Raw genomic sequence first — 14537 nt, forward strand, 5'->3', positions numbered from 1 at the left:
AACGAGCCTGTTTTCGAAAGGAACCTCGCTCTAGTCACCCCCAACGTACATACCAGAAATGAATTTGATCGGACAAACGGTTCGCCTCGAAATTGACGGAAACCGATTTCAAGCAAGCCGCCCTAGTGGCCATATTGATAATCGGAACGCGCCTGTTTTCAAAAGGAGCCTCGCTCTAGTCACCCTCAAGGTACATACCAAAAATGAATTTAATCAGACGGTTCTCCTCGAAATTGACGGAAACCGATTTCAAGCACGCCGTCCTGTGAGCATATTGACAATCAGAACGAGCCGGTTTTCAAAAGACCTTCCTCTAGTCATCCCCAACGCACATACCAAAAAAATCATGATTTTAGCTAGCATAATTCCTGAGATATAGCCGAAAGTAGTTTTTTGCATGAAGCGCCCCCTGGGGCCAAGTGTAGGTTGAAAACCGTCGAAACTGCCAAAACGCACAATGGTACCATAAGACCTTCAAACCACCCAAAGATAAAATGCTCAGCATTTATGGTTACGGATATATGTTCCGGAAACCACTGATGGTCAATTTACGCTACTTGACCCCTGTGACCTTGAAAAGTAGGTCAAATCAAAAACCCGGGTACTATGTGATGTAGTCTCATGAGTACTGTCCTCAGTAAAAATATCATGATTTTAGCTAGCATAATTCATGAGATATAGCAAAAAGTAGTTTTTTGCATGAAGCGCCCCCTGGGGCCAAGTGTAGGTTGAAAACCGTCAAAACTGCCAAAAGGCACAATAGTAGGGCCTACCATAAGACCTTCAAACCACCCAGAGATGAAATGCCCAGCATTTATGGTTACGGATATATGTTCCGGAAACCACTGATGGTCAATTTACGCTGATTGACCGCTGTGACCTTGAAAAGTAGGTCAAATCGAAAACCCGGGTATTATATGATGTAGTCTCATGAGTACTGTCCTCAGTTAAAATATCATGATTCAAGCTAGCATAATTCATGAGATATAGCCAAAAGTAGTTTTTTGCATGAAGCGCCCCCTGGGGCCAAGTGTAGGTCGAAAACCGTCAAAACTGCCAAAAGGCACAATGGTACCATAAGACCTTCAAACCACCCAGAGATGAAATGCCCAGCATTTATGGTTACGGATATATGTTCCGGAAACCACTGATGGTCAATTTATGCTACTGATGGTCAATTTACGCTACTTGACCCCTGTGACCTTGAAAAGTAGGTCAAATCAAAAACCCGGGTATTATGTGATGTAGTCTCATGAGTACTGTCCTCAGTAAAAATATCATGATTCAAGCTAGCATAATTCATGAGATATAGCCAAAAGTAGTTTTTTGCATGAAGCGCCCCCTGGGGCCAAGTGTAGGTTGAAAACCGTCAAAACTGCCAAAGGCACAATGGTACCATAAGACCTTCAAACCACCCAGAGTTGAAATGCCCAGCATTTATGGTTACGGATATATGTTCCGGAAACCACTGATGGTCAATTTACGCTACTTGACTCCTGTGACCTTGAAAAGTAGGTCAAATCAAAAACCCGGGTATTATGTGATGTAGTCTCATGAGTACTGTCCTCAGTAAAAATATCATGATTCAAGCTAGCATAATTCATGAGATATAGCCAAAAGTAGTTTTTTGCATGAAGCGCCCCCTGGGGCCAAGTGTAGGTTGAAAAACGTCAAAACTGCCAAAAGGCACAATGGTACCATAAGACCTTCAAACCACCCAGAGATGAAATGCCCAGCATTTATGGTTACGGATATATTTTCCGGAAACCACTGATGGTCAATTTACGCTACTTGACCCCTGTGACCTTGAAAAGTAGGTCAAATCAAAAACCCGGGTATTATGTGATGTAGTCTCATGAGTACTGTCCTCAGTAAAAATATCATGATTCTAGCTAGCACAATTCATGAGATATAGCCAAAAGTAGTTTTTTGCATGAAGCGCCCCCTGGGGCCAAGTGTAGGTCGAAAACTGTCAAAACTGCCAAAAGGCACAATGGTACCATAAGACCTTCAAACCACCCAGAGATGAAATGCCTAGCATTTATGGTTACGGATATATGTTCCGGAAACCACTGATGGTCAATTTACGCTACTTGACCCCTGTGACCTTGAAAAGTAGGTCAAATCGAAAACCCGGGTATTATGTGACGTAGTCTCATAAGTACTGTCCTCAGTAAAAATATCCAGAGATGAAATGGCCAGCATTTATGGTTACGAATATATGCTCCGGAAACGAGATCAACGGACAGACGGACCGACAGACGGACCGACCGCCCGACAGACGGCGAACGCCTCGACAATACCCCTCTAGCCTTTATGGGCTGAGGGGTAAAAAGGTTTAGCATACGTACATGTAGTGAATGTCTTTGTCTTGGCAGGCCCCTCAACCCCTCCCAGGACTGTTACAACCCTTGCAGTGTATGCGGTCCCAGCTTGTAAAGCTGCTGTAACTGCCTGAATGGCTGTTTTAGCAGGAGTCAGAGTGTCAGTGACTGCTCCACCTGCTGTTGGTGTAAAAGTGACCTTGAAGTTGGTGAATGATCCTGTTGTTAGTGTCCATTTCACAGTTACTCCCGTTGTTGTAAACGTATCCACTGTTAAATCTGATGTTAGGGCTGGTGGCACTGCAAAGATAAAAGACATAAACAGATCAGATACATGTACATAGCCAATTAGCATGCACCCATGCTAGGGCTGGTGGCACTGCAAAGATAAAAGACATAAACAGATACATGTACATAGCCATTAGCATGCACCCATGCTAGGGCTGGTGGCACTGCAAAGATAAAAGACATAAACAGATACATGTACATAGCCATGATATCACATTAGTGGCAATCGGACAAGTAAATGAAGTTATAATGCGTAATAATTGCATTTTTAACCCTTTGAACACTGAGCTCTGGCTGGTATTTTTGGGTATTTTCAGAGAGAAATTTAAAAAGCTAAGAGGAGGTACATGTAGCTTCATAAAGCAAACTTTACTGTATTCATCTATTCTCCTGCTTTTACATAGAATATCTAAAAACTTTTCTGACTCTGTTCCCATGGGCAAGGGTCTTTTTCAGCGCCCCTAGGACTCCAAACCCCCCCCCCCCCCCACTTGGCACCCGTTTGGAAACAAATAAAATAATATCACTATATTAATAGCTATAATAACTGTAGACTTGGTACATATCTTATTTTCTTGCTTGTGTTGTGACTAAATCGTCTGAGCGGCAAGAAGACTAGCCACTTACAGAGAAGGTCCTGCTAAGACTTTGGCAGGAAACACTTTAAACTACATAGTATTTACGACCAGAAACAATTGATTTCCATACACTGTACTTATTTACAATATCGTACTTCAAACTTTCATTTACAAGCAAGCATTACGTCGTCATATCATCACACAACTCAGTTCTTATATTCACAACCTCAAACTTCTGTCACAACCGTGATTTACGCACTATAAACCTCAGGCTCAATCACAACAGGATATTCATTCTCTCAGAATATTCTATGTCCACAACGTAGGACCCTTATTAAATGATGAGTGAACGAAGTGTTCACACAGAGAAATTTGTCTCAAAGAGGTGCAGCGCTATAACTTACACAACTGAGAAGACGAAACCCAAAGTCAGTGCAGCGCTATAACTTACACATTCTAAGGAGGATAGATGAGTACAGCGCCATAACTTAAACTCGGAAGAGAGAGTTGAGTGCACAGCTCGAGGCTTGCCACACTCCAGAATCTAACTGAAAACACCAGTTTGTATACACGTCCAACAGTGTAAGAACACAATAAAATCAATACGAAGGGAGTGAACATCTCAAGTAGTGATCAATATCATTATCTGAAGTCCAAGGAAAAAATTGGTGATGACCTAGTCATCAAAAAGGCAAAAAATAGCATCGCAAAGCGAGCATAACCCCTCAGCCTATTAAGGTTGAAGGTGAGATAATGGTGAAGTTGGCTGAGTGGAGTGGCTAGTTTGCATATGGAAATTAAAATTGTGGAAACCTATTTTGAGGATGTGAGCGTGGCGGCCATATTGATTTTCGAATCGCGCTGATTTTTGAAAGGAACCTTCCCCTTACAAAACTGCATTAGGCCTACACTCACTAAAAATTGATTCCATCCTCCAAGCCGTTCTCCTCGAAATTGATGGAAACCGATTTAAAGCACGTTGCCCTGGTGACCATATTGAGAATCAGAACGAGCCTGTTTTCGAAAGGAACCTCGCTCTAGTCACCCCCAACGTACATACCAAAAATGAATTTGATCGGACAAACGGTTCGCCTCGAAATTGACGGAAACCGATTTCAAGCAAGCCGCCCTAGTGGCCATATTGATAATCGGAACGCGCCTGTTTTCAAAAGGAGCCTCGCTCTAGTCACCCTCAAGGTACATACCAAAAATGAATTTAATCAGACGGTTCTCCTCGAAATTGACGGAAACCGATTTCAAGCACGCCGCCCTGTGAGCATATTGACAATCAGAACGAGCCGGTTTTCAAAAGACCTTCCACTAGTCATCCCCAACGCACATACCAAAAAAATCATGATTTTAGCTAGCATAATTCCTGAGATATAGCCGAAAGTAGTTTTTTGCATGAAGCGCCCCCTGGGGCCAAGTGTAGGTTGAAAACCGTCGAAACTGCCAAAACGCACAATGGTACCATAAGACCTTCAAACCACCCAAAGATAAAATGCTCAGCATTTATGGTTACGGATATATGTTCCGGAAACCACTGATGGTCAATTTACGCTACTTGACCCCTGTGACCTTGAAAAGTAGGTCAAATCAAAAACCCGGGTACTATGTGATGTAGTCTCATGAGTACTGTCCTCAGTAAAAATATCATGATTTTAGCTAGCATAATTCATGAGATATAGCAAAAAGTAGTTTTTTGCATGAAGCGCCCCCTGGGGCCAAGTGTAGGTTGAAAACCATCAAAACTGCCAAAAGGCACAATGGTAGGGCCTACCATAAGACCTTCAAACCACCCAGAGATGAAATGCCCAGCATTTATGGTTACGGATATATGTTCCGGAAACCACTGATGGTCAATTTACGCTAATTGACCGCTGTGACCTTGAAAAGTAGGTCAAATCGAAAACCCGGGTATTATATGATGTAGTCTCATGAGTACTGTCCTCAGTTAAAATATCATGATTCAAGCTAGCATAATTCATGAGATATAGCCAAAAGTAGTTTTTTGCATGAAGCGCCCCCTGGGGCCAAGTGTAGGTCGAAAACCGTCAAAACTGCCAAAAGGCACAATGGTACCATAAGACCTTCAAACCACCCAGAGATGAAATGCCCAGCATTTATGGTTACGGATATATGTTCCGGAAACCACTGATGGTCAATTTATGCTACTGATGGTCAATTTACGCTACTTGACCCCTGTGACCTTGAAAAGTAGGTCAAATCAAAAACCCGGGTATTATGTGATGTAGTCTCATGAGTACTGTCCTCAGTAAAAATATCATGATTCAAGCTAGCATAATTCATGAGATATAGCCAAAAGTAGTTTTTTGCATGAAGCGCCCCCTGGGGCCAAGTGTAGGTTGAAAACCGTCAAAACTGCCAAAAGGTACAATGGTACCATAAGACCTTCAAACCACCCAGAGTTGAAATGCCCAGCATTTATGGTTACGGATATATGTTCCGGAAACCACTGATGGTCAATTTACGCTACTTGACCCCTGTGACCTTGAAAAGTAGGTCAAATCGAAAACCCGGGTATTATGTGATGTAGTCTCATGAGTACTGTCCTCAGTAAAAATATCATGATTCAAGCTAGCATAATTCATGAGATATAGCCAAAAGTAGTTTTTTGCATGAAGCGCCCCCTGGGGCCAAGTGTAGGTTGAAAACCGTCAAAACTGCCAAAAGGCACAATGGTACCATAAGACCTTCAAACCACCCAGAGATGAAATGCCCAGCATTTATGGTTACGGATATATTTTCCGGAAACCACTGATGGTCAATTTACGCTACTTGACCCCTGTGACCTTGAAAAGTAGGTCAAATCAAAAACCCGGGTATTATGTGATGTAGTCTCATGAGTACTGTCCTCAGTAAAAATATCATGATTCTAGCTAGCACAATTCATGAGATATAGCCAAAAGTAGTTTTTTGCATGAAGCGCCCCCTGGGGCCAAGTGTAGGTCGAAAACTGTCAAAACTGCCAAAAGGCACAATGGTACCATAAGACCTTCAAACCACCCAGAGATGAAATGCCTAGCATTTATGGTTACGGATATATGTTCCGGAAACCACTGATGGTCAATTTACGCTACTTGACCCCTGTGACCTTGAAAAGTAGGTCAAATCAAAAACCCGTGTATAATGTGACGTAGTCTCATGAGTACTGTCCTCAGTAAAAATATCCAGAGATGAAATGGCCAGGGCCATTGTGCTCACCTCATGTGGAGGAAAGATGGATAAAGAGCATGGTATTGTGTCATGTAGTGTTAGGTTTGATGTAGGTCCAAGCAATTACAATTTCCCCAAAATGGCCAATTTACAGTACATTCGACCTCTGTGACCTTGAAAAGTAGGTCAAATCAAAGAAGACCCGGGTGACACATTGAATGGTTGTTAGAATTAGATTTACCTATGATATAAAATTGGTGCCAATCGGGCAAGTCATTACTGGGAATAATGGCATTTTGAAGAATTTAGGATTTAGCCCCCTCCCTGGAGGCCAAACGGCAAATCAGATCGCACCAAACTTCGGTACCTGAGATCACCTGACCAAGGGGTACATGTGTACTTAATTTGTGATCAATAGTCATTGCAGTTAAGAAACGTGCCATAGTTACGGCCTGACAGCGAATTTACGCCATTTGACCTTTGTGACCTTGACAAGAAGGTCAAATTAAAAACATGTGTGACATATACTGTATGGTGGTTAGATGTACCCATGATATCAAATTGGTGGCAATCGGGCAAGAAGTTAAGGAATAATCACATTTTTAAGGTTTTTGGATTTTGCCCCCTGGTGGTCAAGTGGTGAATCATATTGGACCAAACTTCGGTCCCTGAGATCACCTGACTAAGGGGTAAATGTGTACCAAATTTGGTATCAATAGTCATTGCAGTTTAGAAACGTGCCATCGTTACATCCTAACGGCCAATTTACACCATTTGACCTCTGTGACCTTGAAAAGGAGGTCAAATCAAAAACCCGGAGGATATATGATGCACCTTTGCTAGAAGTACCTACCATATTTTTTTCAAAATTTCCCGACTACTATTAAGGGAGATATTGCATATTTTCACTTTTAACGTTTGGCCCCCTGGTGGCCAAACCATGAAACAAATCGGATTGAAACTTAGTCTCCAAGGTGTCATTACATAAGGGTACATGTGTACAAAGTTTCAACTCAATAGCTCTAACAGTTACGAAACGTGCCCTGCTAACGGACGACGGACGACGACGGACGACGACGACGGACGACGACGACGACGACGACGACGACGACGACGACGGACGACGGACGCCACGGTATGGGATAAGCTCACCTCTGCTAAGAGGTGAGCTAATGAAATGGCCAGCATTTATGGTTACGAATATATATGCTCCGGAAACGAGATCAACGGACAGACGGACCGACAGACGGACGGACCGCCCGACAGACGGCGAACGCCTCGACAATACCCCTCTAGCCTTTATGGGCTGAGGGGTAAAAAGGTTTAGCATACGTACATGTAGTGAATGTCTTTGTCTTGGCAGGCCCCTCAACCCCTCCCAGGACTGTTACAACCCTTGCAGTGTATGCGGTCCCAGCTTGTAAAGCTGTTGTAACTGCCTGAATGGCTGTTTTAGCAGGAGTCAGAGTGTCAGTGACTGCTCCACCTGCTGTTGGTGTAAAAGTGACCTTGAAGTTGGTGAATGATCCTGTTGTTAGTGTCCATTTCACAGTTACTCCCGTTGTTGTAAACGTATCCACTGTTAAATCTGATGTTAGGGCTGGTGGCACTGCAAAGATAAAAGACATAAACAGATCAGATACATGTACATAGCCAATTAGCATGCACCCATGCTAGGGCTGGTGGCACTGCAAAGATAAAAGACATAAACAGATACATGTACATAGCCATTAGCATGCACCCATGCTAGGGCTGGTGGCACTGCAAAGATAAAAGACATAAACAGATACATGTACATAGCCATGATATCACATTGGTGGCAATCGGACAAGTAAATGAAGTTATAATGCGTAATAATTGCATTTTTAACCCTTTGAACACTGAGCTCTGGCTGGTATTTTTGGGTATTTTCAAAGAGAAATTTAAAAAGCTAAGAGGAGGTACATGTAGCTTCATAAAGCAAACTTTACTGTATTCATCTATTCTCCTGCTTTTACATAGAATATCTAAAAACTTTTCTAACTCTGTTCCCATGGGCAAGGGTCTTTTTCAGCGCCCCTAGGACTCCAAACCCCCCCCCCCCCCCCACTTGGCACCCGTTTGGAAACAAATAAAATAATATCACTATATTAATAGCTATAATAACTGTAGACTTGGTACATATCTTATTTTCTTGCTTGTGTTGTGACTAAATCGTCTGAGCGGCAAGAAGACTAGCCACTTACAGAGAAGGTCCTGCTAAGACTTTGGCAGGAAACACTTTAAACTACCTAGTATTTACGACCAGAAACAATTGATTTCCATACACTGTACTTATTTACAATCTCGTACTTCAAACTTTCATTTACAAGCAAGCATTACGTCGTCATATCATCACACAACTCAGTTCTTATATTCACAACCTCAAACTTCTGTCACAACCGTGATTTACGCACTATAAACCTCAGGCTCAATCACAACAGGATATTCATTCTCTCAGAATATTCTATGTCCACAACGTAGGACCCTTATTAAATGATGAGTGAACGAAGTGTTCACACAGAGAAATTTGTCTCAAAGAGGTGCAGCGCTATAACTTACACAACTGAGAAGACGAAACCCAAAGTCAGTGCAGTGCTATAACTTACACATTCTAAGGAGGATAGATGAGTACAGCGCCATAACTTAAACTCGGAAGAGAGAGTTGAGTGCACAGCTCGAGGCTTGCCACACTCCAGAATCTAACTGAAAACACCAGTTTGTATACACGTCCAACAGTGTAAGAACACAATAAAATCAATACGAAGGGAGTGAACATCTCAAGTAGTGATCAATATCATTATCTGAAGTCCAAGGAAAAAATTGGTGATGACCTAGTCATCAAAAAGGCAAAAAATAGCATCGCAAAGCGAGCATAACCCCTCAGCCTATTAAGGTTGAAGGTGAGATAATGGTGAAGTTGGCTGAGTGGAGTGGCTAGTTTGCATATGGAAATTAAAATTGTGGAAACCTATTTTGAGGATGTGAGCGTGGCGGCCATATTGATTTTCGAATCGCGCTGATTTTTGAAAGGAACCTTCCCCTTACAAAACTGCATTAGGCCTACACTCACTAAAAATTGATTCCATCCTCCAAGCCGTTCTCCTCGAAATTGATGGAAACCGATTTAAAGCACGTTGCCCTGGTGACCATATTGAGAATCAGAACGAGCCTGTTTTCGAAAGGAACCTCGCTCTAGTCACCCCCAACGTACATACCAAAAATGAATTTGATCGGACAAACGGTTCGCCTCGAAATTGACGGAAACCGATTTCAAGCAAGCCGCCCTAGTGGCCATATTGATAATCGGAACGCGCCTGTTTTCAAAAGGAGCCTCGCTCTAGTCACCCTCAAGGTACATACCAAAAATGAATTTAATCAGACGGTTCTCCTCGAAATTGACGGAAACCGATTTCAAGCACGCCGCCCTGTGAGCATATTGACAATCAGAACGAGCCGGTTTTCAAAAGACCTTCCTCTAGTCATCCCCAACGCACATACCAAAAAAATCATGATTTTAGCTAGCATATTTCCTGAGATATAGCCAAAAGTAGTTTTTTGCATGAAGCGCCCCCTGGGGCCAAGTGTAGGTTGAAAACCGTCGAAACTGCCAAAACGCACAATGGTACCATAAGACCTTCAAACCACCCAAAGATAAAATGCTCAGCATTTATGGTTACGGATATATGTTCCGGAAACCACTGATGGTCAATTTACGCTACTTGACCCCTGTGACCTTGAAAAGTAGGTCAAATCAAAAACCCGGGTATTATGTGATGTAGTCTCATGAGTACTGTCCTCAGTAAAAATATTATGATTTTAGCTAGCATAATTCATGAGATATAGCAAAAAGTAGTTTTTTGCATGAAGCGCCCCCTGGGGCCAAGTGTAGGTTGAAAACCGTCAAAACTGCCAAAAGGCACAATGGTAGGGCCTACCATAAGACCTTCAAACCACCCAGAGATGAAATGCCCAGCATTTATGGTTACGGATATATGTTCCGGAAACCACTGATGGTCAATTTACGCTAATTGACCCCTGTGACCTTGAAAAGTAGGTCAAATCGAAAACCCGGGTATTATATGATGTAGTCTCATGAGTACTGTCCTCAGTTAAAATATCATGATTCAAGCTAGCATAATTCATGAGATATAGCCAAAAGTAGTTTTTTGCATGAAGCGCCCCCTGGGGCCAAGTGTAGGTCGAAAACCGTCAAAACTGCCAAAAGGCACAATGGTACCATAAGACCTTCAAACCACCCAGAGATGAAATGCCCAGCATTTATGGTTACGGATATATGTTCCGGAAACCACTGATGGTCAATTTATGCTACTGATGGTCAATTTACGCTACTTGACCCCTGTGACCTTGAAAAGTAGGTCAAATAAAAACCCGGGTATTATGTGATGTAGTCTCATGAGTACTGTCCTCAGTAAAAATATCATGATTCAAGCTAGCATAATTCATGAGATATAGCCAAAAGTAGTTTTTTGCATGAAGCGCCCCCTGGGGCCAAGTGTAGGTTGAAAACCGTCGAAACTGCCAAAACGCACAATGGTACCATAAGACCTTCAAACCACCCAGAGTTGAAATGCCCAGCATTTATGGTTACGGATATATGTTCCGGAAACCACTGATGGTCAATTTACGCTACTTGACCCCTGTGACCTTGAAAAGTAGGTCAAATCAAAAACCCGGGTATTATGTGATGTAGTCTCATGAGTACTGTCCTCAGTAAAAATATCATGATTCTAGCTAGCATAATTCATGAGATATAGCCAAAAGTAGTTTTTTGCATGAAGCGCCCCCTGGGGCCAAGTGTAGGTCGAAAACTGTCAAAACTGCCAAAAGGCACAATGGTACCATAAGACCTTCAAACCACCCAGAGATGAAATGCCTAGCATTTATGGTTATGGATATATGTTCCGGAAACCACTGATGGTCAATTTACGCTACTTGACCCCTGTGACCTTGAAAAGTAGGTCAAATCAAATACCTGGGTATTATGTGACGTAGTCTCATGAGTACTGTCCTCAGTAAAAATATCCAGAGATGAAATGGCCAGCATTTATGGTTACGAATATATGCTCCGGAAACGAGATCAACGGACAGACGGACCGACAGACGGACGGACCGCCCGACAGACGGCGAACGCCTCGACAATACCCCTCTAGCCTTTATGGGCTGAGGGGTAAAAAGGTTTAGCATACGTACATGTAGTGAATGTCTTTGTCTTGGCAGGCCCCTCAACCCCTCCCAGGACTGTTACAACCCTTGCAGTGTATGCGGTCCCAGCTTGTAAAGCTATTGTAACTGCCTGAATGGCTGTTTTAGCAGGAGTCAGAGTGTCAGTGACTGATCCACCTGCTGTTGGTGTAAAAGTGACCTTGAAGTTGGTGAATGATCCTGTTGTTAGTGTCCATTTCACAGTTACTCCCGTTGTTGTAAACGTATCCACTGTTAAATCTGATGTTAGGGCTGGTGGCACTGCAAAGATAAAAGACATAAACAGATCAGATACATGTACATAGCCAATTAGATATAGCCAAAAGTAGTTTTTTGCATGAAGCGCCCCCTGGGGCCAAGTGTAGGTCAAAAACCGTCAAAACTGCCAAAAGGCACAATGGTACCATAAGACCTTCAAACCACCCAGAGATGAAATGCCCAGCATTTATGGTTACGGATATATGTTCCGGAAACCACTGATGGTCAATTTATGCTACTGATGGTCAATTTACGCTACTTGACCCCTGTGACCTTGAAAAGTAGGTCAAATAAAAACCCGGGTATAATGTGATTTAGTCTCATGAGTACTGTCCTCAGTAAAAATATCATGATTCAAGCTAGCATAATTCATGAGATATAGCCAAAAGTAGTTTTTTGCATGAAGCGCCCCCTGGGGCCAAGTGTAGGTTGAAAACCGTCAAAACTGCCAAAACGCACAATGGTACCATAAGACCTTCAAACCACCCAGAGTTGAAATGCCCAGCATTTATGGTTACGGATATATGTTCCGGAAACCACTGATGGTCAATTTACGCTACTTGACCCCTGTGACCTTGAAAAGTAGGTCAAATCAAAAACCCGGGTATTATGTGATGTAGTCTCATGAGTACTGTCCTCAGTAAAAATATCATGATTCTAGCTAGCATAATTCATGAGATATAGCCAAAAGTAGTTTTTTGCATGAAGCGCCCCCTGGGGCCAAGTGTAGGTCGAAAACTGTCAAAACTGCCAAAAGGCACAATGGTACCATAAGACCTTCAAACCACCCAGAGATGAAATGCCTAGCATTTATGGTTACGGATATATGTTCCGGAAACCACTGATGGTCAATTTACGCTACTTGACCCCTGTGACCTTGAAAAGTAGGTCAAATCAAAAACCTGGGTATTATGTGACGTAGTCTCATGAGTACTGTCCTCAGTAAAAATATCCAGAGATGAAATGGCCAGCATTTATGGTTACGAATATATGCTCCGGAAACGAGATCAACGGACAGACGGACCGACAGACGGACGGACCGCCCGACAGACGGCGAACGCCTCGACAATACCCCTCTAGCCTTTATGGGCTGAGGGGTAAAAAGGTTTAGCATACGTACATGTACTGAATGTCTTTGTCTTGGCAGGCCCCTCAACCCCTCCCAGGACTGTTACAACCCTTGCAGTGTATGCGGTCCCAGCTTGTAAAGCTATTGTAACTGCCTGAATGGCTGTTTTAGCAGGAGTCAGAGTGTCAGTGACTGCTCCACCTGCTGTTGGTGTAAAAGTGACCTTGAAGTTGGTGAATGATCCTGTTGTTAGTGTCCATTTCACAGTTACTCCCGTTGTTGTAAACGTATCCACTGTTAAATCTGATGTTAGGGCTGGTGGCACTGCAAAGATAAAAGACATAAACAGATCAGATACATGTACATAGCCAATTAGCATGCACCCATGCTAGGGCTGGTGGCACTGCAAAGATAAAAGACATAAACAGATACATGTACATAGCCATTAGCATGCACCCATGCTAGGGCTGGTGGCACTGCAAAGATAAAAGACATAAACAGATACATGTACATAGCCATGATATCACATTGGTGGCAATCGGACAAGTAAATGAAGTTATAATGCGTAATAATTGCATTTTTAACCCTTTGAACACTGAGCTCTGGCTGGTATTTTTGGGTATTTTCAAAGAGAAATTTAAAAAGCTAAGAGGAGGTACATGTAGCTTCATAAAGCAAACTTTACTGTATTCATCTATTCTCCTGCTTTTACATAGAATATCTAAAAACTTTTCTAACTCTGTTCCCATGGGCAAGGGTCTTTTTCAGCGCCCCTAGGACTCCAACCCCCCCCCCCCCACTTGGCACCCGTTTGGAAACAAATAAAATAATATCACTATATTAATAGCTATAATAACTGTAGACTTGGTACATATCTTATTTTCTTGCTTGTGTTGTGACTAAATCGTCTGAGCGGCAAGAAGACTAGCCACTTACAGAGAAGGTCCTGCTAAGACTTGGGCAGGAAACACTATAAACTACCTAGTATTTACGACCAGAAACAATTGATTTCCATACACTGTCCTTATTTACAATCTCGTACTTCAAACTTCCATTTACAAGCAAGCATTACGTCGTCATATCATCACACAACTCAGTTCTTATATTTACAACCTCAAACTTCTGTCACAACCGACGTGATTTACGCACTATAAACCTCAGACTCAATCGCAACAGGATATTCATTCTCTCAGAATACTCTATGTCCACAACGTTGTTCCCTTATTAAATGATGAGTGAACAAAGTGTTCACACAGAGAAGTTTGTCTCAAAGAGGTGCAGCGCTATAACTTACGAAACTGAGAAGACGAAACCCAAAGTCATTGCAGCGCTATAACTTACACATTCTAAGGGGGATAGATGAGAACAGCACTATAACTTAAACTCGGAAGAGAGAGTTGAGTGCACAGCTTGAGGCTTGCCACACTCCAGAATCTAACTGAAAACACCAGTTTATATACACGCCCAACAGTGTAAGAACACAATAAAATCAATACGAAGGGAGTGAACATCTGAAGTAGTCATCAATATCATTATCTGAAGTCCAAGGAAAAAATTGGTGATGACCCAGTCATCAAAAAGGCAAAAAAGGGTTAGCAT

General features: G+C 42.5%; 1 protein-coding gene across 5 annotated transcripts in view; it reads right to left on the bottom strand.

Annotated features, from left to right (window-relative positions):
* Positions 1–14537, bottom strand: part of LOC135497923 (uncharacterized) — a 177784-nt gene that overhangs the window by 125812 nt on the left and 37435 nt on the right. For all 5 annotated transcript variants that reach the window (XM_064787955.1, XM_064787952.1, XM_064787953.1 and 2 more), the window contains exons 4-7: positions 12990–13262; positions 11600–11872; positions 7704–7976; positions 2352–2624 (exon numbers count right to left, since the gene is read on the bottom strand). In XM_064787955.1, coding sequence (XP_064644025.1) covers positions 2352–2624; positions 7704–7976; positions 11600–11872; positions 12990–13262 — 1092 coding nt within the window. The remainder of the gene's footprint in view (positions 1–2351; positions 2625–7703; positions 7977–11599; positions 11873–12989; positions 13263–14537) is intronic.

The sequence above is a fragment of the Lineus longissimus genome, chromosome 13, assembly GCF_910592395.1.
Source record: "Lineus longissimus chromosome 13, tnLinLong1.2, whole genome shotgun sequence".
Lineage (NCBI taxonomy): Eukaryota > Metazoa > Nemertea > Pilidiophora > Heteronemertea > Lineidae > Lineus > Lineus longissimus.